General features: G+C 64.2%; 1 protein-coding gene across 2 annotated transcripts; it reads right to left on the bottom strand.

Annotated features, from left to right (window-relative positions):
* Nucleotides 1-18,834: 18,834 nt before the first annotated feature.
* ZBTB42 (zinc finger and BTB domain containing 42) lies at nt 18,835-22,560 on the bottom strand. 2 transcript variants are annotated; one of them, XM_059183308.1, is made up of 2 exons: nt 22,418-22,560; nt 18,835-22,117 (listed from the first exon to the last, which is right to left on the bottom strand). In XM_059183308.1, exons 1-2 carry the CDS (start codon nt 22,543-22,545, stop codon nt 21,010-21,012), a joined length of 1,236 nt encoding a protein of 411 aa, XP_059039291.1. In that variant the 5' UTR covers nt 22,546-22,560; the 3' UTR covers nt 18,835-21,009. The 2 variants fall into 2 exon arrangements, with proteins under 2 accessions (XP_059039291.1, XP_059039290.1); XM_059183307.1 differs by lacking the exon at nt 22,418-22,560 and having other exon boundaries at nt 18,835-22,293.
* Between the last annotated feature and the right edge of the window lie 5,206 nt (nt 22,561-27,766).

Raw genomic sequence — 27,766 nt, 5'->3', positions numbered from 1 at the left:
CTGACATGTTTCCCTCTTAACAAATTTCTTACTAAAATAAATGCAACCTTAAAAAATAAATAAATGCAACATTATTTCTCTCATTATTCTGTTATAAAATTAAAACACACAACACAGGGCACCTGGGTGGCTCAGTTGCTGTGCGTCTGCCTTCGGCTCAGGTGATGATCCCGGGGTCCCGGGATCCAGCCCCGCATCGAGTTCCCTGCTCAAGTGAGGAGGCTGCTTCTCCCTCTCCCGCTCCCCCCGGCTGTGTTCCCTCTCTCCCTGTGTCCCTCTGTCAGGTAAATAAATAGATAAATATTTTTTAAAAGATTTTATTTATTTATTTGAGAGAGAGAGAAGGAATGAGAGAGAGAGAGGGAGCATGAAAAGGGGAGAGGCAGAGGGAGAAGCAGACTCCCCGCTGAGCAGAGAGCCTGATGTGGGGCTCGATCCCGGGACCCCAGGATCATGACCTGCGCGGAAGGCAGAGGCTTAACCCTCTGAGCCACCCAGGTGCCCAATAAATAAAATTTTTTTAAAAACACAATATATATAATTTTAAAAATACAAGGTATATAATTTTTAAAATTTCTTACATCAGATCGTCTGCTGGATTAATCTTACCGTCCACCCATCAGATCTAGGCGCTCCTTATAGTTTATCAGACCATTTAGTTTTTAATCACAATCGTGAAATGCCAGGTATCCGAAAGTCTCAGCACCAAGCAAACACTTCTGTTTCTGCTCTGGCGAGTAGCAAATATCAGACAAAACCTGCACCAAGAACGACCTCAAAAGCTTGATTTGAAAGCACATGGCAGGGCGCCTGGGGGGCACAGTCAGTGATGCCCCTGCCTTCGGCTCAGTTCACGATCCCGGGGTCCCCGGGGTGGAAGGTGGGCCCCTGGCTCTGCGGGGGGTCTGCTTCTCCCTCCCCCCACCCCACTCAAGATCGCTCTCTCTCTCCCAAATAAATAAATAACAACTTTTTTATTTTTAAGAGATTTTTATTATGTATTTGGGAGAGAGCGTGCTCGCATGAGTAGGGAGATGGGCAGAGGGAGGGGAGAAGCAGACCCCCCACGGAGCGAGGAGCCCAACGCAGGGCTCAATCCCAGGACCCCAGGATCACGACCCTAGGGGAAGGCAGGCGCTTCACTGACGGAGCCGCCCAGCTGCCCCATGAAATATTAAAAAAAAAAAAAAATACAGAGAAAAAGATAAAAGCAGCTGATTCACAGGTGGTCCAGATACTGGTGCTATCAGACACGGATTCTCAAACAACTATGATTAAAACATTCAAGAAACAAAGGGCAGAGATGGAGAATTCTGCCAGAGGCCTGGAAGCTGTGAAAACCATTATGAGATGGAAACTCTGGAACTGACAGTAAATAACTGGAACTAAGAGTGAGGATGGCGCGTGCAGGAGAGGCTGGATGGCGCGTGCAGGAGAGGCTCTCAGCCGCATTCGGAGCCGGCGCCTACGGCCTCTGCTCTCAGGGAGGCGAGCTCCCAGCTCAGTCCCACCACGGTCCCCGTAAAGGGGTTCCCGCGGCCCGCTGGGCGCTGCCTGCCCACCCCCTCCCTCGTGCACCCCCTCACCGCGCACTCTGGTCCTCGGCTTGGGGTCTGCTGTGGGGACACTTGCTGACCAGGAGTGTGTCCAGCACCAGGCAGTCTTCCCGGGGCGGGGGGGGCCGCTGGCCAGGGCAGGGCTGCGGGCAAGGTGGGGGTACCAGAGTCTGATCAGGCCTGGCTTGTGGGATGGAAGGCGGCTTCAGGAAGCGGGGGAGATGCGGGTGGGGAAGGAGGAGCCACCCTTCTGCAGGAGACCCTCAGCCTCCCCTTGTGGGGGGTCAGAGCCCCCCGCCTCCCTGGAGGGCATCTGCGGACCTCCGGATGCAGGGCAAGCAGACCGCAGGGAGGGGTCCCCACCTCCCCCGGCTTCCCCTCCAGCCGACGGGGCCGCCCCGAAACACAAGCCCCAGGCTTTTGTGCACTCTGTTGGCTGCCACCCCCCACCCTCATCCCGGCTCAAAGGCCTGGTCCCCCGGGAGCAGTGCTGACCTTCCCCTCCCCTGCTGCGCCTCTGCCGTTTGCCCTGTGGCCCCTGGGCCAGCCCTGGCGCACCCACGGGTCACGCTTTATCCACCGGCGGTTCGACCCTGACAGAGAGCATGGCTGGGTGAGGAAGGGCTGAAGCCCGCGGGCCACCGAGGGGCCCTGCCTGCCTCGTAGCTGCGTCACTCCGTTCACCCTCCCCCGCGGACCCCCGTGCCCCGGAGCAGGTCCCCTCTGCACACACTGTGCTCCGAGGCACCTTCCAAACCTGCAGCCCCGAGACCTTCCCGCTGGAGGGACTCGCTGTCGGAAGTATGTCGCCGTGGCGGACGCGTCTGAGCGCAAAGACACAGACACTCCCGTGAGGACAGCCTCCACCAGAGGAAGAAGGACCAGAGGTCCGGCGCGGCCTGGCCAGTGGTGGACACCGCCCAGACACACGTCTGGCTGTCCCGGAGGACGGTGCCAGTGGGCACTCGTGAATCACCCAGTGGCTTGGGATTTGAAACAAGTCACGTGGCTTCTCCGTGACTCAGTTTCCTCACCATCAGAAAACCCAGATGTGGTGCCCGGCCCGGGCAGAGGGAGGGAGGGGGCGGGAGAGGTGGAAACAGGCCCCCCCAACCCCCGGCAGGGTTTGGCAACGGGAAGGGTGAAGAGCTGCAGGAGGAGGCTCCGGGAGACCCAGTGTGGGCCCCAGTGTGGGGACAGATGGGATTTTTCTTTTTCTTTTTTTTAAAGATTTTATTTATTATTTGTTTGAGAGAGAGAGAGCATGAGCAGGGGGAGGGGCAGGCAGAGGGAGAAGCAGGGAGCCCGATGTGGGACCGACTGATCCCAGGACCCTGGGATCATGACCTGAGCCGAAGGCAGACGCTTAACCCACTGAGCCCCGCCGTGCCCCCGGCTGGGACTTTTTGAACGTGTGCTCTCTTTTCCCGTGAGAGAGCGACCGCAGGGCATGTTTGGAGATGCGCCCCGGCGGCTCCGAGGGACGCCAGAGACAACAGTCAGTCTTTGGAGTTCCCAAAGCCACAGCAGAGACGCTGGTCCCACAGCCAAAGTGTTTGTCCTTCTTGGCCTCAGAGCTTCCCCCTGGAGTGGGGGTGCAGGCAGGCACGAAGGCCCCCCGGAGGGGTTACCAAGGGAAGGGGAGGCACAGCAGCTCCCCCACAGTGTCAGAGAGTCGAGGCGTCAGGGAACCTGTCCTGTCCGGACAGCTTTGTGCTAAGCCCACGGGCCAATCTGTCCCTGCTGAGCTCCCCACAGCCTCACCTGTCTGCGAGCCCTGACTCTGCCCCCACGGGACGGGGCTCCGCTCTGCCTGGATGCTCGGGGCAGAGCGCCGGGGGATGGGGTTCCTGGGACCCTGCTGTGCAGGCCAGGGGGTGCCACCTCCCGAGTCCTGGGCGACTTAGAAGAACCGAGGAGCACAGACTTCGCTCTTTGCGGGAGGGAAGGCGGCTTCAGGAAGTGGGGGAGACGTGGGTGCAGAAAGCAAGAAGGGGGTCTGGCCAGCAAGGAGGCTCCCGGTGCTGGGCCAGGGGGGTCGGCGGGGGTGTGCGGCGAGGAGGCGGCCGGCACCGGGAGCAGGATGGGGAGCAGGATGGGGAGCCTGTGGAAAGGGCCGGTCCACAGAGAGGTGCAGACGGCGGGAAGGACCATGGGCTCAGTGGGAGGCAGGGCCCTGGGAGGGAGCCCTCCGAGACTGAGCACCACTGGGTGCCCCTGTGAAGCCCCGGCCTTGCCTACCCGCCACGGGCGGCCTACGGCACCCCCACCACAGCTGGGCTGGGCGGGCTCCTCGTGGCTCTGGAGCGCTGGGCTCTAGGCTTCTCCCTCTCAGCCCCCAGGCCCCCACGTAGGGGGCTCACGCCCCACCCCGGGCTGGGGAGAGCCATTCACTACAGGCCCTGGGCCGCCCCACACAGGACATGTTTCAGGTGATCAATGACCTCCCCTGATGGGTGGGCAGGGAGCAGACCCGCTGGTGAGCAAAGGAGGCAGCGCAGGAGGAGCGGACTGACCCTGCTCCCTCCCGCAGGGAAAGGCGGACCTCCCCCTCCCCCCACCCAGGTGACAAGAAAAGATAAGGGGGTCGTCCCGCTTACGAACACAGATGGAAGTCGGTGATGAGCATCAGCTTGGGGGAAGGAGAACCCCAAAGCCACTGAGGACGGTGTGCTGGGCCGCCTGGACAAGCTGACACACTCTAGTAAAAACTACCGGAATTATAGGATAAGCTGGCGAATTGGCAAGAGAAGCGTATGGAATGATTAAACTTTTTTTTTTTTTTTCTGTTCCAATAATGAGCTTTTATTTTTTTTTTTTTTTTTTTTTTTTTTTTTTTTTTTTTAAGATTTTATTTATTTAACAGACAGAGATCACAGGCAGGCAGAGAGGCAGGCAGAGAGAAAGGAGGAAGCAGGCTCCCTGCGGAGCAGAGAGCCCGATGTGGGGCTCGATCCCAGGACCCTGGGATCATGACCTGAGCCGAAGGCAGAGGCTTTAACCCACTGAGCCACCCAGGCGCCCCAATAATGAGCTTTTAAAACAAGAAAAATCTGTCCCATTTCTTGCCGTGACACAGAAATACGAAACACTTAAGGAGCCAGTAAGCACGGCCCAGGACCTGCGTGAAGAAAGCTCTGCGGTCTGCAGAGCGAGATCCGATGAGGGAAAGCATCGCGGGTCTGCGGCGCAGGAGGGCTTGGCAGGGCGAGACGAGCAGAGACAAGAGCCGGAGGGGATACACCGAAAAGACCCAAGGGGGTAGGGGGGCTGCCTCCCCGGGTATTAGCTCAGCCTCTGAAGCTACGGTGTAACCCAGTGAATGTGGAACGGATTTGGGACTAGACAAATCCCTGGACCCGAGTACAAGTTCCAGAAATCGTCACCTCATGTAGGAGAATTCTGTGCAGGGCGGCAGAGGCGAGAGGTCGCTGAAGAGGTAGAGCCCGGGCCACGGGAGGCAAGTTCCCAGAGCAGGTCCACGCCCCAAGCAGCCTGACACAGCCACCACGTGCAGAAATCAAAAGAATTAGGGGAGAAAAAACAGATTTTGGGGGCGCCTGGACAGCTCAGTCGGTGGAGTGTGTGACTCTCGATCTCAGGGTTGTGAGTTCAAGACCCACACTGGGGGTAGAGACTGCCTAGTAGAGCCCCATCATCACCCACTAGAGCCCCGTCATCACCCAGTAGAGCCCCGTCATCACCCAATAGAGCCCCGTCATCACCCACTAGAGCCCCGTCATCACCCACTAGAGCCCCGTCATCACCTAGTAGAGCCCCGTCATCACCGCACAAGGGGAAAAGCTCTGGTCGGGAGAGCGAATGCCGACGGAGGGAAACAGTCATCACCGCGCTCAGCGGTTACGCACTGACCTACTACGCGTGTGACTGTTTTATGTGACTGTTTCATGTTTCATAGTCCCCATATGGGGACTAAGGCTGGAAACGAATCAAAGCTCTAACCCTTACCGAAATTTCAGTCTATTAAAAAATAAGTAAATAAAAATAAACAAAAAATATATTTAAAGATTTTATTTATTTGACAGACAGAGATCACAAGCAGGCAGAGAGGCAGGCAGGGGAGGGGGAAGCAGGCTCCCTGCTGAGCAGAGAGCCCGATGTGGGGCTCTATGTGGGGCTCGATCCCAGGACCCTGAGATCATGATGTGAGCCGAAGGCAGAGGCTTAACCTGCTGAGCCACCCAGGTGCCCCCCAAAATATATTTAAATGTTAGGGAGTAGTAAGTCCTGAGATCAAAAAAATAACTCGGGAGAGAAAAAGAAATTAAGAAAGCAGCCCATCCTCAATAGCATCTCAACAATTTAAATATTTATGGGGCACTTGGCCGTCTCAGCTCAGTCCCTTAGCCTGACACTTCCTTTCTGCTGAGGTAGTGACTTGGGTCATGAGTTCAGCCCCACAGCAGGCTCTGCCGGCAGTGGGGAGTCTGCTCAGGATCCTCCCTCCCTGTCCCTTTTCCCTCCCCACTCACACAGGCATGCACACACTCTCTCTTAAAAAAAAAAAAAAAAAAAAAAGAATGAAATATTGAGGAATAAATCCACCTGAGCTGGGCAGAGTCCTGAGCTCTGAGAGCTACAAAGCAGCGCTGGAAAGAAATCATAAGCAGACAGACATCTGTGCCCACGGATGAGAAGCCTCGACATCGCAAAAGGTCGGTACTACCCAGGGCAACCTACAGATTCCGCGCGATCCCCATGGGAATTCCGAAAGCCTTTCCCACGGAAATAGGCCAATCCTCAGGTTCGCGTGGAATCGCCAGGGGCCCCGAGCAGCCCAGACAGTCTTGAAAAAGACTCCAGTCGGAGGACTCACACTTCCCGACTTTGAAACTTCCTGCAGAGCTACAGCCATTAAAATAGTGCAAGACTGGCCTAAGCACGCCTGAAAGGACCCATGGAGTCGCATAGACAGCCCGGACGGAGACCTCCCCACGGATGGTCGGCCGGTGTTTGACGACGGTGCCAAGACCCCTCAATGGCCAGAGGACATTCTTGTCAACAACAGCTGGGCACTAGCAAGCAGAGAACGAAGTGGGACCCTTACCTCGGGTCAGGACCAAAAATTAACTCATGGGCGCCTGGGTGGCTCAGTGGGTTAAGCCGCTGCCTTCGGCTCAGGTCATGATCTCAGGGTCCTGGGATCGAGTCCCGCATCGGGCTCTCTGCCCAGCAGGGAGCCTGCTTCCCTCTCTCTCTCTGCCTGCCTCTCCATCTACTTGTGATTTCTCTCTGTCAAATAAATAAATAAATAATCTTAAAAAAAAAAAAGCACGTACACATGAAATAAGCTTCAATAATTGTTTAAACAAAAATAAACAGTTTATCCTGGGAGGGGCCGGTGGACAGGCAGGGGTGAAGGCACGCAGCAGGAGGTGGATGTATCAGGAGCTCATCCCAGCTCTGTGGCCCCTCAGGCCTTGGCGGCCACCTCTCTCCCCTTGCCTGCCCTCCCTCTCCAAACCAGCCAACTCCCCAACTCATGGAGGCCCCAGGTCCCCAGATCTCCCCTGCCAGGGCACAGGGAGAGGCCAGGAAGCCCTGTGGTCACCCGCCCCCCGCAGCCAGCCACCTCGCTGAGTCCCCCAGGGAGGACACAGGCAGTTCTCCCCAGGAGGGATTCTGTAGGCACCCAAGGGCACCCCATTCAGTGTCTTGGGTTCCCATGGAGAGCCCCCTCCAGAGACCCCAGATGGAGCAGCTTTGCGGGGGAGACTGCAGTCACTGTTGCGGGGAGAATGGAGCAGATGAACAGGAGCGGGTGTGGAGGGCAGGCCGGGAGTGCGGGGGCCTGCGGTTCCTTGAAGACCCCTGGCAGCCCTGGGCCGGTACTGGAGCCCCTCCAGCTCCTGCACTCCCTTCCCGTTGCCCTCCTGGGGCTGCTGCCCCCCAAGCTGCCCAGAGACCCCTGGAGGTCCCCACCTCAACCTGCTCTGCCATGGCCGGGCTCCGGCAGAGGCCAAGGCTGCCACTCCAGGCCCACCCCCGCAAAGCCCCCCCCCCCCCCGTTCCACCCATTCCCCCAGGCAGACCTCTCTGTCCCCCCATGCCTGTGCCAGAGTCGAGGTCACCGCCCCGGCGGCCCCCCCACCCCCCGCCTTCTCTGTCCAGCCCATCCTGGCCACCTGCCTCCCCCCCCCCTTCCACACGCAGACGCCCGCAAGGCCTTCACAGCTTGCTTGGGTCGGGGGAGTCCAGGCCTCATCCTCGCCTCCCACCAGGGCAGCCGCCCCCCTCTCTGCACCCAAAGCCCCCTGTGCTTCCCCCTTTCTCCTGGGCCCCCCCCCCCAGCCCCGCTGACCCCCGCCACCGGTCCCACTCGCCCCCTGGTCCGCGCGCAGGGGCAGGGTCTCTCTAGACGTCCGCTCCGACCTCCCCGCAGGGCGGGAGCCCACCTTCCACCGGCGCCAACTGCACTCAAAGCGCGGCGCTTTCCCCAGCCCCACTATCTGGGCGCGGAGCGGGCTTGCACCCAGGACCCCCAGCGCATCCCGGAGAGAGGCGGGTCCTGCGCCGAATGCGCTGCGGCTCTCTCGGCAGAAGCACGGGGTCTCGGGAGCGGTCCCCGGGAGGCCGGGCGCGCCCCACCCCACCCCAGATGTGGAGAGCCCGGTGCTGAGTGTCCTCGGGACGCTGAGCGGGTCCCCAGATGCTGAGAGCCCCTGCAGACTGAGAGGAGCTGAGGACACCCCCTCACCCGCAGAGACCTCCGGGTGCTGAGGACGTCGCGGGAGGCGGAGCACCCGGAGCTCCAGAAGGAAGGGGCGTCCCCGTGCAGACACCTGGTTCCACGCTGCCGCAGAGCAGGAGTCTAGGGCTCACCGCCTTGTGACCCCCACCGTCTGGCCGTCCCAGTCCCATAGCTTCCCAAACGGACTGAACCCTCCCCCAGGAGACCTCGTGGGGGAACGTGGAAGGCCTCGATTGTACCCGCAGGGCCTGGCCGAGTGAGCCGCCGCCGGCGCTCCCAGGGGTAGTGCCCACTCCTACCCGAGGGTAAGTGCAAAAGTCCTCTTCGGCTTCAGGGGCCACGGGGGGTGAAAATCACTCATCTCCCCACAAACACGGCACCCCCATGAGGCCAAGGTCTCCCCTCCCCCCCTCCTCTGCGCAGGTAGGCAGGGCGGCCTGGTGGGCATGGAGGAGCCCGGTGGCCATGGTAGGTCCCCCTGCTGCTTCTTGGAAAGCACAGGGGAGTCTGGGCCAGCCGTCTGCCTTAGGGATGTGGGGAGCCTCCTCCCTAAGCAAACCCCACCGCCTGGAATCCGGTTATGCGTCCATCCGGCCCCCTTTTCACTCACCCCCACACTGTGGTTTCCAACAAAAGACCGCAAACTGGGATGATTAAAACAACAGAAGTTTATCCTCTCACACCCTGGAGGCCAGATCCAGAATCAAGGTGGGGTCAGGGCCGCGCTCTGCGTGGTCCTCCGGGTGGGTGCTCTGGGCTCCCAGCTGCATCCCTTCAAACTCCGCCCCACTGTCCCACGGCCTCTCCCCCTGCGTGTCTGCGTCCAAATGCCCCTCTTCTTACAAGGAGACCAGTCATGTTGGATTAAGGCCCACCCCAATAACCTCTTCTTACTTGATTACATCGGTCCATGTCAAGACCCTACTTCCAAATAAGGTCAGTCACACATACTGGGGATCAGGACTTCAGCAGAACATTTGAGGGACACAATCCAACCCATCTGGCTGCAGAGAGAACATACTTGATAAGCGAATGTGGATTTACAAGGAGCTGTAAGATAGCTTGAGGGTTGGGTGACGTTTCCAGGAACTGCGCCCCGACCTCCTACCAGAGCCTGTCTGGGTAATGGATCTGCAGGCTGCGCTAAGCCCAGAGACACCCCATTGCTCAGCAGCAAGCTGACGCGGCCGCCACCTCCGGCCCCAGAAATACGCGGCCTTGGCCGGGAACAGACTCAGCAAAGCGTAGTCCCAGCAGCCCACTGGTGTCCTGGTGTGGCAGGCCCCTACAGGCGTCACACGAGGCAAGGGACGCAGGCTTGGGTGGTCCCTCTGAATTCCGAGTGGGAAGACAGGATTCACAACACGGGAACAATCAAAGACATGGGACAGCCACAGTGACAGATCTCTACCCTGGCCGTTAACCCCACTCTCTTCCCTCCACTGTAAACGCGGGAAAAGCTGAGTGTCCACTCTCCCAGCTGCGCTGCCGCCATGTTGGTCTTGGGACATAGTTCTGGCCGGTGAAATGGGGAGCGTCTGGGCATTTCCATGATAAAAGAGACATTTCTGTCACTCTCCCTTTCCACTCTGCCCAGCCTGGAGCATGGGTGTAGCAGCTGGAGCTATGGCAACCCTCTGTGACCAGGAGGGAAAGGCCCCTCCAGGTTACAGAGAGGCTGACACCCCTGGGCGGCTGAACTTCGCTTCCAGGCCTCCTGCCCTGGGAGGAAAACAAGCCGCGTGGGTTCAAATGACCACACTTGTATGTCTACTCCAAGCTAAAAGGGCGTCCACTGGTAGGGCTGCGGTCGGTCCATCCTAGAGTTCACGAGCTTTTCAGCAAACGCGTGGCATTTCTCAAACTCACTTCACCAAGTTTAGCAAGTAAATTGAGCTTTTTTCCAACTGCTTGGAGGGAAGAGGGGAGGGGCTTAGAACCGTCCGCCCAGGCGGAGGCGGGGGCGCGTGGGGTCCCCCGGGGGCGGGAGCGGGGGCGCGTGGGTCCCCGGGGGCGGGTGTGCGTGGGTCGCCCCGGGGGCGGGGGCGCGTGGGTCGCCCCGGGGGCGGGTGCGCGTGGGGTCCCCCGGGGGAGGGAGCGGGGGCGCGTGGGTCGCCCCGGGGGCGCGGGCCGGTGCGCCTGGGTCCCCCCACCCATGTCCGCGGGCGGTGGGACTCCGCGATCTGCCGCGGCCCCGCGAGGACACCCCGCACTCCGTCCCTGCCGCGCGACACGGCCCGTGGAGCGCAGCGCTCGCAGGCGGAGGGCCTCCTGCATCCCCTCCGGCCCCGGGAAGGGCCCCGCGCTCCCGCTGACCCGGCGCGGCGGGCGGGCGGACGAGGGTCGGGCGGGGTCCGCGGCCCGCCCCGCGGACAGGTGAGCCCGGCAGGTAAGTCGGCGCCGAGTCACCGTGCGGTCCCGCCGCCCAGCGCGCCAGACGCGCCGGCCCGGGGAGCCCCGCCCCACGCAGCCGAGGGGCCACGCGCCGCGCGTCCTCCGCGAGCGCCCACGGCGCGGGACGGACAGACTTCCCCCGAGTCCACCCGCGACCCGCGGCGGAACCCGCGGCCCAGGGGCTCGCGTTTCCCGGGGGACTTCCGGGAGCGGCCGCACGCCGTCCCCTGTGTCGGGGGAGCGCGGGGAGGCGGAGCGAGCATGCGCGGTCGGGTCGGCACTTCCGGGCTGGCTGCGGGCGGAGGCTCGGCGGGTCGCCCGGTGCGGCTGTGGCCCCGGACCCCGGGTCGGCCGTGCGGGGCCGTTTCCGCCCGCTGCCCGCCTTTCCTCGCGCCCGTCACCTGGGGGGCGGGGCGGGGCGAGTCGTCCCCTCGAGACCTCCCGGGGGGCGACGGGCCCTAACAGTGCGGAGGGCGGGAAGGAGCGCGGTGCCCGGCCCGGCCCCGCACCCCAACGCCCCAACCTCACCCCAGTCCTCCGGCTGCCACGCCCCCAGCGCCTGGACCCCCAGTCCCTGCCCCCGACCGCACATCCCTATCCCGGGACCCGCACACCCCCAACCCCTGGAGCCCCAGGCCGGCCCCGGACCCCACCCTCCCAACGCCTGGACCTCAGCTCAGTCTCCCGGCCCCCACACCCTCGGTGCCCTGACCCCGAGTTCTCTGGCCCCAGACCTCACCCCAGTTCTCTAGCCTCAGGCCCCCACAGCCCCAGTGCCATGACCCCCGGTCCTCCCGCCCCGGACTCTTACACCCCCAGTCCTCAGATCTCAAGCCAGTTCTCTGCCCCTGGGCCCCTACACCCCTAGTGCCATGACCCCCAGTCCTCCGGCCCTGGACTCCACGCCCCCAGTCCGCGCAGCCCCAGCCCTCTGGGCCCAAACCCCACATCCCCAAGTCCCAGACCTCACCCCAGTGCTCCCACATCCCCAGTGCCTGGACCCCAGTCCTCTGGCCCCAGACCCCACAGGCCCAGCCCCCAGACCACCAGTCCATCAGGCCCTCGGCCCCAGCCCCCTCCCTGTGGAGGTCGATCAGGCCAGGCAGGACAGCGAGCAGCGGCTCTGGGACCTGGCTGGAGGCTGGTGACCCCAAACCCTGGAGAGGAAAGAAAGACGAGGGCAGGGCTGGGAGCCAGGGCAGGCTGGGGCCACGTCCGCCAGGGAAGAACGGGCTGGACGTCCGAACGGGCTGGACGTCCGAACGGGGATGCGAGCTGGCAGGGCCTGACAGATGCCTTGGCAGACCAGGGCGGTCGTCGTGGGGATGGTGACTGTGACTCGGACCGGGGTGTCGGCAGTGGAGGTGGATGTCCCCGGGTCTGCTGCAGACGGAAGCCCCAGCCCTTTCTGTGGAAGTGGGGAGTACGGCAGGAGCAGGCAACGCAGGCTCCCGGGGGCCCTTGGTTGCTGGAGAGGGAGCGGCGGAGAGAGCACTGGTGTGGGGGGGACGTCCAGACCTCATCCTGGGCTCCTGGAAGGCCCTCAGGAGAGCGTGTGGGTGTCACAGGCGGCATCAGCCCAGGAGGCACCGTGGGGAGGGTCTCTGGTGGAGGGCGCCTGTGGGCTCAGTCCGTAGAGCGGCTGACCCTTGATTTCATTCAGCTGGGTCCTGGGACCCAGCCCCACGCCGGGCTTCATGCTCCTGCGGGGGCTGCTTCAGGATTCGGGCTCCTCCTGCCCCTCCCGTGCTCGCTTGCGCACACTCGCTCTAAAATAAGTATCTTAAAAAGGGAGAGATGGCGTTTGTCACGACGGAGAGGGTGAGACCCCGCGGGAGCAGCAGCGACGCAGAAGGGAGCCGGCCGGGGCTGAGCCCAGCCGTGCTTGCAGAGATGGGAGGGGTGACGCGAGGCCAGCGGGGTGGAAGGAAGCTGGGATCCTCGGGAGCCAGGGGTGCTTAGCTGAGCGACCCACAGTCAGGTGGAGGCCCCGGGCCCGTGACCTGAAGACAGCCTGGAGGTCGCAGATGTCATGAGCCGCGTGGGAGGGTCGGGAGGAGCCGAGCCTGAGTGGACCGCAGGGGAACAGCTTTCCCCGGAGCCGGGTGTGCGGAGTCCAGCGTCCCCGTGGAAAAGGAACGAGCAAAATTAGTCAAGTGGCACAGGAGAACGAGGGGAGGGCAGCGGAGGGCAGAGCGCACGGCACGGCGCGGCAGGGCAGGAGTCCGCGCGTGGTCACGGTGGTCAGCAGGCCGACATTGCACAGGCGGTTGCTCCTCTGAAGAACGAGAAAGTTGGAGCCACAACGTGACCACGCGCCGGTTAAAAAGGATCAAAGATATAAATGTAAGTGAAGTAAACCTGTAAAAGTGCTGCCGAGAACAACGGTGAATCCCACGACACCAGAGCGGAAATGCTCAGTAGCCAAACGGACAGACGCCGCTCGTGGGCACGAGCGCAGGGTCACCTGTAATGACAAATGTAGACGAAGTCATGCAGAGACACGGTTCCTTACCTGTCGATTTTGGAAAATCCTAGAATGTGGTCACGTGCCGTGGTGGGCAAGCAGAGGGCCGGTGCGGGGCGGGGACGCAAAGCCACCGACGCGTCCGTGGAGGTGGTGCTCTCCTGGGATCACAAGTGCTGCTGCCCACGAGGATGTCCGCCCGGGCTTCCGCGGGCCAGCGAGGCCCAGTCACGGTCATTTGCTGGAGTGTCTCAGGTACCAGCAGCACTCTGGGAACCCGCCAGGTGTCCACCCCCCGGGGCCGGGCGATGACACAAGCCCACGGTGAAACGGGCGGGACTGTTCAGAGGTTACAGCCTCCAGGCCGTTTCCGCGCTGGTGCGGGAAGGTCTCTGCCGTCTGTTTTTAAGAGAAAATCCACAACATTCAGAACGGCTTCTGTGGTAGGACACCTCTCGGGGGGACACGAGAGAAAGAATATCCGTATTTACAGAAACACTGGGGAACGCCCAAGAAATGAGTGGTCGTGGGAGCCCCTGGTGCTGGGGGCACACGCCGGAGGAAGCAGCCCTGGTGTGTCTTTGAATGACAAAATCAGGATGAAAACACGACCCAGGGAATCCGGGAGGTAAAAGGACCGACGTAAGCAGTGGTGGGAAGTCTTGCTGGAGGTGCGGGCTAGAGGACCCGGTTTCAAGTTTAACGTAAATCACGTACGTTGGTGCCTAATGACCCATAACCCCTGAATGACCCCACTCCCCCCCCCCCCGCCCCAGACCCCATCAGGCAGGAACCAAGTTCCCTTCCTGCGAGTGACCAAAATTCCCAGTTGCCTTTAATTTCTTTGGTATCCTTCCAAGAAACTTCGGTCGCGACGCAAATGTGCGTTCTTGTACTTCTCGGTCCCTGGAGGGGACATACTGCCACCCCCAGGCTGCGGGGGCTGAGGCAGGGGATCGGGGACCCACAGACTCTGTCAGGACCGAGTCAGACATGAGCCTGCCAGGCTCAGGCCCCACAGCCTCGCCCAGGAGGCTGTGACCCTGGTGTCGTCTGTGCCGGTCTGAAGCAGGAGGGCATTGGTCAGCATCTTCTCACGGAAAGCGTCACACCTGCCAGTTTCCAGAGCTCAGAGCTCCCTGCGCCCGTCGCCGGCTCCCGCAGCCGCTCCCTCCCCACTGTGTGGCCCAGCCCCGGCTCTGTCCGTGACCTTTCACTATTTTCTTGGGGTTTCCTTAAACATACACACGTGGAAATGCACAGTGAAGATTCTTGACAGCTACGTGGCTCACCACCCTATAAGACCCGAGAACTGTCCGCCACTCCCCAAAAGTCCCCTTGTCCCCCCGTGCGGGGGCAGATGTCGATGGTTCTCCCGGACGCTGCCCCGCCTGTCCTAGAGCTTCGCGCAGGTGAGACTGCATGGCAGATGCCCTTCCCGCCTGCTGTCTGCCCCTCGCACCGGGGACCTTCGTCCCCGGCGTCGCGTCTGGCTAGCCTCCCACCTTCACAGTCACATGCCACGGGATGACGTGTCCTCTCCAGCCGGGGGACATTTGGGTTGTCACAGGCTCCCGGGGAATGTGGCTATTGCTACCACGGACCGTAAGGAAGGTCCTTGTGGGGACACATGTCTCCCCTCCCCTGGATGAGCCCTCTGGGGGAATGGGCAGGTCCTGTGACCAGTGTCCCCCGCTTCACAGGGAACTGGTGTCCCTTCCCCAGTGTGGTGTACCGTCCCAAGTTCCTGCCCCGTGCGGGTCCCGCAGTCTGGTGCTGTCAGGCTTCCGGTTCGGACACGGGCATGTCCCGTGACCTCGCTGTGGGGGCCGCAGTGACTAGGGGTGCTGAGTGCTGGTTCTCATGCCCCCTAAGAGTCTTGGGACGCGTCCACCAAACCTGCTGCTGCCGCAGGCATCTCCCGGCGGAGACACTGTGTGCCTCTCGGCGCCCCATGCACCTGCCACCCACCCACCCGCACTCCCGCGCCTTCACCTCATCTCAAACACGGGTGGTTCTCATGGTGAGGTCATGGCCCACCCACGCGGGGCTGGTGTCCCCAGGACCCCGGGCGGCTGGCCTCGCTCTCCTTCTGGGTGTTGTCAGAATGGGCTCCAGCAGACCTCCCATTCCACAGGCTGCGCAGGGAGGGGAGGGGCCGCATCCATCCAGGTGTGGGTTCCCGAGGGCTCAGGAGGAAAGAGCCAAAGACTCAAGGCCTGGACAGGGGAGCCGAGTGGAGGGGAGAGGGGCCGGCAGCTTCAGACATGCAGGCCCAGACGCACGATGGAGGAGCTGCTTGGTCAGGGGACGGGGAGATGGAGCTTGTGCTGCAGGGGGGTGGGGGCCCTGGACTTGAGGTTCCCGAGGGGCTGTAGCTGTTGTGGGACCCGGGCCCGGGGGGTGGTGGTGCAGAGGTGGGGGAGAGGCCATGGAGCCTGGGGGGGCCACTGAATGCGTTTGCCCACAAACTGTTGGGTGTCCAGGACCTTGGCCTCAGACCCTGGACAGGGAGGCAGAGGGAGCTGGAGCTTCTGTGAGCAAAGGGACCTCAGGGCGCAGAGCCCAGTGGAGAGAGGATGGTTTACAAGTAGAGGGGTGTGAGCCTCAAGACCCATGAGATTTCGGGAGAGGCGGGGGGGGGGGGAGGTAGAGATGTCCCTTCCCGGCCCCGCTTGCGGGGGCAGTTGGGAGTGGCATCCTGCAGGGGAAGCAGAGCTGGAAGGGACAGCCCGGTGGGACAGCGAGGCCGAGGGTTCGTGCCCTGGGGCGCCGGCAGCAAGGGGGTGAGACTCAGGTGCGGGCCGCCGAGGAGGGAGTGGGCAGGTGGGCTCAGGCCCGTCAAGGCCAGGCCTCCCTGCGCCGTGGCTCTGGACAGGGGACGGCAGCAGGTGGTGGTGGCCAGCGGCCCGTGGGCTGCCTGGCCCGTTGGAGGGTGAGACCGAATCCTCAGCAAACCTTACTGACGAGAACACCGCGGGGGCCGGCTCCGATCCGGGCCTGGGTGTGCTTCCGAGGCACTGACTGCTGGAGGGGCTAGAGTGGGTCTCTCCAGAGTCTGCCTTGCACGGTCACTGAGCTGGGATGTACGGTCTTTACAGAGGCGAGGCGGTCGGGTTAAAACGAGGTTCCTGGGGGACCCTCGTCCCCTGGGACTGGCGTTCTTATAGGGGCAGGCGATCAGGACCCAGGCACGGGGAGAGGGCGGCGTCTACATGCCCAGGAGAGAGGCCCCTGGAGCACCCAGCTCTGCTGACACCGGAACCTTGGATCTGCAGCCTCAGGAACTTCGAGAGTGTACACACCTGTGGTGCAAAGCTGCCCAGGGCGCGGTGCTGCGTCGCACAGCCGATGACAGGCGCTGTGTCTGCAGCACAGGGCAGGGAATGGGTTTTTCTGTTTACAGACTTCCGTTCAAATTGCTGAAAACAATGCCATTTGGCTCCAATCAGGGAGGTGAGTCTATGCACCCCTGGATTTCTGGCGATGCCCCAGGTCCGCTGACATCTCCGCAGGCCCAGGCTGAAGCTGGGGGGTGTGTTCCTGCCACCCCGGGCCCCTGGCCAGCCGTCCCCATACTCCTCCCAAAGCCCTGTGTGCCCATGGGAACCCCTACGGGGGGCTCGGCCAGGGAGGCTGAGGGCTGGGGGCAGGTGACTCCGTAAGGAGGCAGGCCCAGATCCCAACAGTGCTGGTCCCCAAACCGCAAACTGCTGGCGCCCGCAGCCCAGCACAGCCACAAGCCCGGCATGCCCAGGACGAGCGCGGCCTGCTCCGCAGGGCACTGTGGCCGAAGCCCTTGGCCACGGGGGCTCTTCTGAGCTGGGGATGGCCCCAGGGGAGGCAGCTGTGGTACACCGGCCGTGGTCCGCAGCAGCGGGGGCGGCCAGCTCCTGGTGGCTGCTGCCTGTGTGTCCCCGGGCATGCCCCCAGTCGCCCCTCTGCAGGCATGTGCCGATGTTCCCTCCTTCAGATGAGAAGACTGAGGCAGAACGGAAGCACCCTGGGGACCCGGGCGAGGAGAAGGTGGACCTCCCCAAAGGCTTCCACTCTGTGATAAGCAGCGGAGGGCTGCTTTCCACGCTGCTGTTGGGGAGGTCGGGTGAGCGTGGGGAGAAAGACCCAGACCCATTTTCCCTTCAGAAGGGACAAAGGAGGTGCGGTGGAGCTGGGAAATACCCGAGAGGCAGGGGAGCCCCCAGGGAAGGAACACCCCTTCCCCACCACTGGGCAGCGTGCACATGGCCGAGCCTTCCGTCCTCCACTTGGAAGCTGGCCCAGATTTTAGGGGTCGGTTTCTGTGGGACTCTACTGGGAAGAAGTGCTGGTGGAGGGAGGAGGAGGCTCCAGGCCCTGCCACGTGCCTCAGTTTACCATGTCGTCGACAGGTCAGGCTGGATGGCTCCAGCCCCAGAGGCGTGGGTGGCGGAGCCCGCAGTGAGCTGCGTGTGGGTCGGGCCTTGCGGCCCTGTCCCGGTCAGCCCCTCCCGCTAAGGACGCCTTTCCACCGCCGGCCCCCCCACCGCCTGGTTGGCATGGCAACAGCCTCCTGGCTGGTTCTCAGAAGGCCGGCTGAGTCACCAGCCCAACTGAGAATGTGACAGGGTCTCCCTGCAGGACAGTGGCCCTGGTCCAGAAGGCAGGCTCATCGGGAGCCAGGCTTCGTGGGGGAGGGAATGTGCTGGGCACCATTTCTGAGAAGCAATGGCCTGCATTTGGGGTCAGGACTGGTAAGGCCTCAAAGGACAGCCCAAAGCCCAGCAGCCCTTTTCAGTGCCAGCTCAGCTCAGCACTGCCTTGGGGCCCCCTGGCAAGGACGGTGTCCCCTGCCCTTGGGTCTGCTTTGGCTCTACCTGGAGGACACTTTGGCCAGGACCAGGCTTGAGACACACACATGAGGCTGTCTGCTCGTCTGCCCCGGGCCTGGAGAATACAAGGACAGCCCCGAGAGCCCCGGGGCCACGTCCCCACGCGAGGGCAGAGTAGGGGCTGGGAGGTGTCCCTACCCACGGCCACCTGCCAGCTCTAGTTCAGGACTCTAGAACCCCCACAGGGGCAGAGCCAACCAGCCACTGCCCCGCTCCACGCCACTTGGTCTCTCTAGAGTTGCAGGAGGGCCCCATGGGGTGAAGGTGGGGCCAGGAGAGACACACACCCCCAAGTTTTGCCCACATCTCCCCAGATTGGGCCTCTGGGGGCCCAGGCCCACCCGGAAGGAGGTGGGGTATGTAGGAGTTGTGGTGGGAGAGGAAAAGGCAAAGGGTGTGTGGGGGGCCGGTGGGGGCACCCGGGCGTCGCGCCGCCTCCAGAAGGCAGGTGGACAGAGGGCCCAAGACCAGTGGACCAGGAGGCCTCAGATCCAAGCTTGAGGGCCTGTGGCTGCTCAGCAGGTGCCCCCACTGCCCCCTGTACAAGAAACCAGTGCCCTCACCAGGTCCCAGCCTGCGTCCTGCCCCCACCCCCATGGCAGGGAGAGCAGCCTGAGGAAAGAGGGTGTGCCCCCATCCATTGCCCTGCACTAGCCCACACCCCCCTCTACAGGGCACCCTCTGAGACAGGGTCCCCAGAGTGGCCACTCCCTGCCTAGGACCCTCCCCTGCGCCTGGGCTTCTTCTGCCCCCACCCACCCAAGCCAGCGGTGCCCCCACTTCCCGCACACACTTGGAGATGCCCGCGCTCCTGTCCCTGGAATAATCCCGGCCATCTCCACAGGGTGCAGACTTTATTAGCAGGGTCAGCATGAAGACGATGACGGGACACAGGACAGCTCCGGTGTCCAGGCTGTCATGGCAGGCGGGTGCACGCAAGCCAACCGTCCCACGCAAACCAGTGTCCTCTGGGTCCCAGGAGTCGCCCACCCTGGGGCAGAGCAGCATGAGACCGCGGGGAGAGGGCAGGACAGGACCAGGAGGACCCCACACAGCAGGCCCACCTCGGACGGCATCCGTGCCCCTCTACCACACATCCGCACATGTTTCTGCGTCAGACATACAGAGTTCCTTGGACCGGTGTTGGTTGTCACATTAAAAACTAACCACTTCTTTTTACATTAACTTCACAGTAACTGTTTGCCGAAGACAATGAATCCAGTGTTGGTAAGTCAGGAGGAAAGTCCGCTTCTTCCCCCACGGAACCTCTGGGGAAAACCAGGGCGGCCACCTCTCCCTGCCGTGTGGCGGGGGCTGTGGGCATGGCTCACCTCGCCATTTGCTGGAGACACACACACACACACACACACACACGGAAACCTGCTCATGGAGGACATGACACGGAGTGTGAGGTAGCCCTTTTGGAGGAGCCCACGGTCAGGACGATCTCAAGCAGGGGCCCCTTCCTCAGTGCGCTCTGGTCTGCGGATGGGCCAGGGCCTTGGAGCCCCGCACACCAGGAAAGGCCCTGCAGCACGTGGCAGGCTGTCCACCTGCTGGGAGAGCCGACGGAGCGCAGGGAGACAGCCCCTTCCGCCCGCCTGCCGTGAAGGCCATCGGTCATCTCACTCCAGACAAGGCAGACAAATACATACGACATCAAGTGGTTGCAGGACATGAGAAAATCACTTAAGCTTGGCTGGACTCTGTCCTCAGTGCCTCCAGTCCGCGGACCTGAGGAGTCCAGGGGGCTCTTGGAAGTGGGGACAAGGCCCCGTCTGCCCTCTCCCCCTTTGTCAAAATCACACTCGGGCAGCAAGACTGGCTGGGTGACCCCCACCAGCTACAAATGCAGAGGTCTTTTGGGGTCTAGGAGCTGTGGATGACAGTGGGGGGCCGTGGCCCCAGCCCAGCAGGTGCTTGTCCCCTCCCTGTTCGATGGCAGCATGCACCCAGGCCCTGCTGGAGGGAAGGGAGAGCCTGCAAACATGGCCCTGCACTGGCCCCTAGCTCGGTGCTCTGGAAATGATTGGCTGCTCTGGGGAGACCTCAAGCGGGCAAGCCAAGGACCTCAGAGTGAGGCCCACTGCAGCCCTGTGGCAGCCTGCGACACTCAAGGCCCCTCCTGGCCCCACCCAAGGGATGCTCTGAGGCACCCCAGACCCCGAGCTCAGGCAGGGAAGCAGCACGGCCCACCGCCCGTGGGCAGACATCTGGCAACCTCAGGGAAGCTCTCTCTGCGTCTAAAGAGAATTGTTCCCAAACCGCGACTTCCTCCCTCCCAGCTACCTGCAGTGTGGTCAGGGTCACTGACTCCGGGGACCCACCTCCTGCCCCAGCACCGGGAACGCAGGAGCCCCTTGGCATCTGGCTGGTTCTGCAGCCCAGCCACACCAGCTGTGCCTCGATGTCCCCGCCTGTCCTCAATGTCCCCCTGTGCCCGGGGCCTCCCAGGAAGGCTCCTGCTGCCACCCACCAGAAACGGCCTGGTCCGTCCAAATACCCTTTTCCCGACACGCCGGCAACCTCCGTGATGTGCGAGTTCTCTACCACGCCCGATGCCGGGCTCCTGAGGGTGCCCCAGCGAGTCAGCGAGGTGGTCAGGAGAGCCCCCCTCGGAGGCAGAAGTGTGTTCTCCTTCCGGGTTCAAGGACGGTGGCTGGGCTGGAGCTCAGGGCCCTAGGGACAACCCCCCCACCCCCCACGGAGCTGACTCGGGATGGAGAGGAAGACAGTGACCAAGGTCTGGGCACGGCTGGGGGACGGAGTCCATTGGAGGCTGGGGGGAGGGAGCAAGGTGTGGAAGAGGGCGGCCCCAGCCGTGCTGAGTGCCCCCAAGTCTGGCACTGCAGTCCAGGGGCTGTGGGGGCCCTTCCGCTGGGAGCTGCAGCACGTGGGCTCCCTGCCACCTGGAGCTCCCATGCCTCGCCCTCCGTCCCTGCGGCCCCCTGGGCGGCCCCTCCCCGCCCTCCCAAGGACAGGTCACGCCACACCACGCCCCACGAGGACAGGTCACACCAGCAGGGACTTGACCAAGCCACAGTGGAATTTCCGGACGTGGCGGTAGAGGTCACCGGACTGCGTGAAGCGGCGCTCGCACCAGCGGCAGGCATGCGGCTTCTCACGCGTGTGCACCACGGCGTGGCGGCTCAGGTTGTGCGAGTACTGGAAGCTCTTGCCGCACTGCGTGCACGTGTAGGGCTTCTCGCCCGAGTGCGTGCGCTCGTGCCTCTTCAGCGTGTAGGTGCAGGAGAAGGTCTTCCCGCAGAGCGGGCAGGTGGGCAGCGCGCTGTCAGGCGACAGCCCGGCCCGGGCCCCTTCCCGCTCGCGGAAGTGGGCGCTGAGGTGCAGCTGCAGGCCGCGGCCGCCGGGGAACAGCTTGGTGCACAGCGGGCAGACGCGGAGGGGCCCGCCGGGACCCAGCTCGCCCCCACTGGTTCCCCGCTCTGCATCCAGCTCCAGCTGCCCGCGGCCCGCGCCAGCGGCCGGCAGCGGCTCCAAGCCCACAGCCCGGCGCTCAGCTGCAGGAGCGCAGGGGGGCTGCAGGGGGCGGTGAGGGCCGCGAGGGCCGCCGTCGTCCTCGGGTTCCGACAGCGAGTCCCGCGAGTCCTTCACCGGCGGCGGGAGGCCGGGCTGCCTCCGGCGGCAGGCGGCTGTCTGGAGGACGCAGGGTGGGTGGACTGGCTCCCGCCTGGGGCTCCGCTTCAGTGACAGGTCCAGGGCCCGGTCCGAGTCTCCAGGGCCCTGCCAGGGAGGGGGACCCGGGGCTCGCGGAGGGAGGGCGTGGACCCCAGTCCGGGGCGACTGGGTCTTCGGGGCCGCGGGGCAGAACACCGGGGACCGGGCGGGCTGGGGGCGCGGGGGCTGGTCCAGCGGCTCGGCCCGGGCGGCGGGGGTCCCCCGGTGCAGCGCGCGGCCCCTGTCCCTGAGCCTGCCCTTGCAGACCTTGACGACGTCGTACATGTGCAGGTAACTGGCGGCGGCCAGGACGTCCTCCACCGGCAGGCTGCGCAGGTCCAGGCGGCCCTCGTACATGAAGTCCAGCAGGCGGCCGAAGGCGGGCGCCGTGACCACGTCGCCGTTGAGCCGCACCGCGTCGCGGCTGCCCGCCGGCCGGTCCCTGTAGAAGAGATGGAAGTAGACGCTGCACGCGGCCAGCACGGCGCGATGGGCCGGGAAGCGCGCGGCGCCCACCAGCACGGTGCAGTCGCACAGGAAGCCCTGGTCGCGCTGCTGCCGCAGGCGCCCCAGCAGCCGCGCGCCGTGCTCCGGGAACTCCATGCGCCGCGGGCCCCGGCGGGCGCGGACGGGGCGTCCCCGCCCCCGCCGCCGCCGCCGGCGGCACCTGCCCGGGCGCAGGAGAAACTCGACCGAAAGTAAACAGAAGCCGCGGGCCGGGGGCGGGTCCCGGGGCGCGAACCTGCGCGCGCCCCCGCCGGGCCGCCCCTGAACTTCACTCCCGGGTGCCGCCCGCCGCGTCCCCCGACGCCCGCGTGCCGCCCGACGCCCGGCCGCCGCCGCCGCCGCCGCCGCCGCCGCGGGCCCCATTTATGGCAGCGCGGCCGCGGGGAGCGGGAGCCGGAGCGGGCCGGCGGGCGGGGCGGGAGGAGCCGGCGCCCGCCCCCCGCGCTCACCTCCGCCGCCCGCCCGGCTCTCCGGCCGCCGCCCGCGCCGCGCGCCCTCCCCGGTGCGGCCCCGGTGCGCGGGGCTCCGGGCGGCGCGCCCCGGCAGGGAGGGCGCGGGACGGCAGGGCGCCGGGCGGGGCGCGCTCCAACTTGGCTGGCCAGACCGCGCCCGCCGCTCGCCCCGCCCCGGAGAGAGCGAAACTCGGGGCGGGGGCTGGAGGGGGCGGGCCGAGGCGACTTCCCGGAGCGGCGGAACCGCTGAGGTCACCCTCGCCGCCCCTTCCCGGCCCGCCCCGCCTCGCCCCGCCTCGCCCCGCCGGGGCCCGGCGAGCCGCCAGCTGGGGCACCGGCGTGGGAGGGGGTGAGGGGCGCGGCCGGGGAGGGGGCTCTCTCGCGATATTTGCCGCCTCGGCCTGGGTGTCTACCGCCCCCCACGGGGTCCCAACGGCGCCCTCTGCTATAGCACCCCTTCCGAGGACCCGCTCCTCTGCGGGCCCGCGCTGGGGCTGTCACCCGAGGGCGCACTTTGGGGGGCGCTGGCTGTGGGAGGAAGGAGGGGACCCATAGAGGAGGTCGTAAATTTTGAAAAGTTGACACCTCCCCTTCTTGGTTGAAAGCCTCTTTCTGAATTGGAATTAATTTGGCTGGTACTTTCCTCCAAACACCTGGGCGGGATCTCCACGGCAGAGCCCAGAAAAGGGGACCCCCACCCGGTCAGCAGGGCCTAGCTCCACCTGTGGGGGCGGGGCCGGGTGCCCTGAGCTCTGTGTCCTGGAGCCCCAGGGACAGGGCACATTTCTGCAGACCTGGGGGACAGCCCAGTGCCTCGGAGGGAGCCCCAAGTGCCCCAAGTCCAGGGCAGGCGGAAACGTGTTTAGGAAGGGGGAGACCCTGCGGAGGAGCGCAGCTGGCCCCCTGAGTGCCAGGTGTGAGACCCACGGAAGGTGTCAGGGTGTCACCCAGGTCTGCCCAGAGAAGAACCTGGGTGGAATAGCGCCGATTTTGGAGAAGTTGGGGCCCCGGTGGTGGGGGGCACTGTTGGCTGGCATTCTCTTCCAGTTTCTTCTAAAGGGGCTGCCCTCGTTGGAGCAGGGACAAGGCACTGACCACTGCCCAGCTTCCCTTCCCAGCAGTCCAGCAGGCTAGGTGCTCCTGTTATTACCCCTGTTTGCTGGTGGGGGGTGGTTAGCGAGGGAAGGGCCCGGGTCCACCAGCAGGCCATAGAGCAGGCAGTAAATCCCTAAACCAGGGGTGGGGAGCATCTGGGGGGCTCAGTCGGTTAAGTGTTTGCGTTTGGCTCTGGTCATGATCCTGGGGTCCTGGGATCGAGCCCTACATTGGGTCCCCTGCTCAGCGGAAAGCCTATCTCTCCCTCTCCTTCTACTACTCCCTCTGCTTGTGCTCTCTCTGTCAAATAAGTAAATAAAATCTTAAAAAAAAAAAAAAAAAAAAAAGGAAGTCCCTGAATCAGGATTCGAATCCCGACAGTCTCCTGAATTGCCACCTGCACGCATCCCCAGAGATGGAGGCTGGCTGGGAAGGAGGAAGACCCCCCACCCGGATCGACTAGGGGTGGAGGAGGTGCTGGCCAAGGGGCTGGATCACCAGGCTGCAGGATGAGTGGGGAGGGGTCCAGCTGAACTCTCCAGGAGGAGGGGGCGACCCCCGTGGGATGGTGGGTGCCAGCCAGCCAGAGGTCCTAGTCAAAGCCTCGGGTTGAGACCTGAGGAAGGGCCCAGCACAGCTGGTATCTCAAGTCTGCGGGAAGGAAAGCCACATTTTTATACTAAAACATTATTCCTTATTCATTTGAAGTTCACATCTGACGGGACATCCTGCATTTTTCTTTCGTAAATCTGGCCAGCACCCTTGGAACCCTGAACTCACACCGCACACAGCCGCTGAGACTGCCCTGGCTCTGGAGGTTTGTTCCGGCTGGTCCCCCACCCCCACCGCCCGCACCCCCTTGGCTGGGCTCCCAGCAGGAGGAGATGGATTCAAGTCAGGTCCAAGTGAGCCCTGATGGGATGGCCCCCTGGGGTCTTGTCTGGCTTAAAGTCTGCCAGCTGCCCCCTCCCAACTTCGGTCCCGAGCTCAACCTCCTTGAGCCTTGAAACACTCATCTGCAAAGTGGGAGGTTAACTATAGGGCGGCGGGGGGGGGGGGGTTCCCATTGTGTTCCCCCAGAAGGCCCTGCCCTGGCTCCTCCCCCATTTCTGTCTTTGTTCCCTGGGCCGTGCCCCTCTCCCACCGTAGTCTCTGCTGAACACCCCAGCTAAGAGCCCCCAGGCCCACCTTCTCCTTTCTTAGCCTGAGCCTTCTACAGAGCACTCCCCGGGTCCCGAGACCGCGCGTGACCTCAGGCTTTCCTGCTGCCTCCTCCATGCAAAGAAGTCAGCTCGGCCCTAAATGGGGGTTCAGTACGTGTCTCGAGTGAATGCAGGGGCTTCTGTGAGCGAGGTCCAACCAAATCCTGACTGCTCCGTGGCGCCTGCCTGTCCAGTGCTATTTCCCCAGGTTGGGCCCCTGAGGCCAGGGAGGCAGGAGGGAGGCCAGTGTCCTGGGGCTCTGGGCGGACAGCTCCCTAGGCAGGCCAGAGTGAGGCCCTGGGGCGGGCGGTGTGTCCTGGCCTGCCCCGCCTGGCTAGTGGGACAAAGCGCTCCTTGGGGCCCCGACCGAGGCTGCGGGGTGTGGAGACGGGCGAAGCCGGTTAGGACACTGCTGGTGGGAGCCTGGGAGGCCCGCCCAGGTAGGGATGAGCTAGAGGAGGGGGGAGGGCCGTCATTGCTGGGGAGGCCCCCCCACTCTGTGCCTCTCAGGTGGGAAGGCCTGAGTTAAGTGCCCCTGTCCCCACCCCCCCACTCCCCAGGAGGGGCTGTCCCAGAAGCCCCTGGAATGGCACTTGGGAGCTGCCCACCCCTCCCCACCCAGCATCCCCTCTCTGGCTAGACAAGGTCGCGGACACCGGGATGACGGGAGGCGGCCGTGGTGGTGCGGGCAGAGCCTCCCTGGACGCAGCTGGCCAGGCGGCCATCTGGCCTGGGAGCTACCCCCGGCCCCGCCCCACAGCTGCCGCTGAGCCCCGGCGGCGGCCGGGGGTGCTGGCCTGCGCCTGCCCGATGGCCGGCAGCTGCAGAAGGTGACAGGGCTCGAGGCCCCGGAGCTCCAGCGGCGGGGGGCGGGGGTGGGGGCGGTGGGGGGGGTGGGGGTGGGGGTGGGGAGGAGGCCACCCTCCCCAAGACCGCTACAGCAGTTTTGGCTGCAAACATCTGGTCAAGGGGCTCCCCAGAGGCCCCAGCGTGGGCCAGGCTGGGCTGACAGGACTGGGTCCCCATCTCATCATTCTGTGTGAGGTGCAGGGCGGATGTTCTTAAGGGGAAGGTTCCAGAGGAGGAGAGGGTCAGCCCTGCCTTCAGGGCTGCCCCCATGTCACAGGGTGGGCTCCCACAGAGGTGCGGTCGGGACGGTGGGGGGGAGGCTGTAGGGGTGGGGCATGGGGCTGCCGGCGGGTCTCAAGGTACTAGGTGGGCACCAGAGCTCCATGCTGAGCTGTGGGGAGGCCTCCTGGGTCAGCAGGGAGCTTTCGGACCCCCACGGTGCAGCCTCTTGGCCAAGATGCCTTTCCTCAAATGGCCGCGGGGCTGCCGCAAGGCCCGGGGAGCCACCACGTCTTCCATGAAAGGACACCTGCCCAGACCCCTCACCCCAATCTCTTCTTGCCCTGGGCCTTCTCCATAGCCCTGTCTGGCCAGGATGGGGGCGGGTCTGGACCCTCTTCCTGGGAGGACGGTGGGTAGTTGGGACCGTTCCTGAGGGGTCCCAGGGGCCCACAGGGAAGGTTTGCAGGGTAAGGGGTGGACAGATGTGGGACAGCTGGCGGGTGGCCTCAGGGCAGGTGTCGGCCCCAGAAGCATGGATGACTGAGTCATCCAGGCCTCTCACTGGGCCCCCTGGAGGCAGGGCCCTGTGGGGGCTGGCGAGGGGCACTCAGTCACAGCTGGGAGTCCTGGGCTGGGTTGGGGAGAGGGGAGGTGGGGCCAAGGGGAGGAACTGGCAGCCACCTCCCCGAGGAGAGGGTCCTTCTCCAAGGAGTATAACTCTGTCCCGGAGCCACAGGAAGTCTGCCAGGAGCCCCAGTTCTGGGCGCAGATGCTTGGTGAGCCGCTCTGCCGGGCTGCATCTGCCTCTGACCCAGAAGAAGGATCTCTACCCTCCAGGCTGAATTCTGACCCTGAATGAGGAACAAAAATGCCCCCCTCCACCCCACAAAATACACTCCCACCCCAGAAGGGCGACGTTCAGGAGTCCTCCTTTTACAAAAGGGTCCCTGTCAACTTGGAGGCCTCAGGGATAGGGGGAGGGGCTGCTGCTGGAGAAACTTCTGGCTCCAGGGGAGAGCAGGGCCCAGGGAGGAGTCAGGCTGGGGAGTCCTCTGCGGTGTCCTGGGAATCTGTAGGCGGAGGGGTCTGGGGTCCTCCTGCCTCCTCAGCCTCTCAGCCCTCTGTCACCCCGCGAAGTCTCCCATCTCCTCTTGCAGGATCATCCCTGTGTTCCTGAGGGGCAAGGGGAAGCTCCTGGAAGCCCCTTTCAAGGGGTGGGGCGCCCCTCCCAGGGCAAGGTCGTCCATCAGCACAAGGGGCCCGTGTCCCCTTCCTCCGCAGCCTTCCCTGTCCCTGTGCACTGCAGCCAGCCTTCAGGCCGCTCGCACCTGACCTCCACCAGCCGCCTGCACGCGGCCCCAGGACCGCTCGCTTGGCAGGGTGCTCGGATTGGGCCTGTTGGGGTCATCTCCACGGCTTTCCGGCCCACGGCAGGGGCTCCCACTTGGGGCACCTCTGGAAAGGCACACTGCCCCCCACCCCCACCCCCGACGCCACGGAGGCAGAAGCCCGGGGATCGTCCCCGGCCGGCCCTTCCCCCAGGGCCGCGGCGGAACCGGGCCGGGCAGCGCCGGCGCCCCGGACGCGCGGGGAAACTGAGGCCGGGGAGCACGCGGCCGGGGCAGCGTGGGCGGCCCGTCCGCCGCGCGCTCCCGACGCCGCGCCCTCGCCCCGGCCGCGCCGGGGGCGCCCCGGGCGGCGGAGGCGGATGTGGGCGGGCGGCCGGGCGGGGCGGCGCGGGGCGGGGAGAGGGCGGGCCGGCGG

The sequence above is a fragment of the Mustela lutreola genome, chromosome 7, assembly GCF_030435805.1.
Source record: "Mustela lutreola isolate mMusLut2 chromosome 7, mMusLut2.pri, whole genome shotgun sequence".
NCBI lineage: Eukaryota > Metazoa > Chordata > Mammalia > Carnivora > Mustelidae > Mustela > Mustela lutreola.
This window is presented reverse-complemented; position numbering and strand designations above follow the sequence as displayed.

Coding starts and splice junctions, on each gene's coding strand:
- ZBTB42 (XM_059183307.1), bottom strand. CDS start 22,278: ATGGAGTTCCCGGAGCACGGCGCGCGGCTGCTGGGGCGCCTGCGGCAG.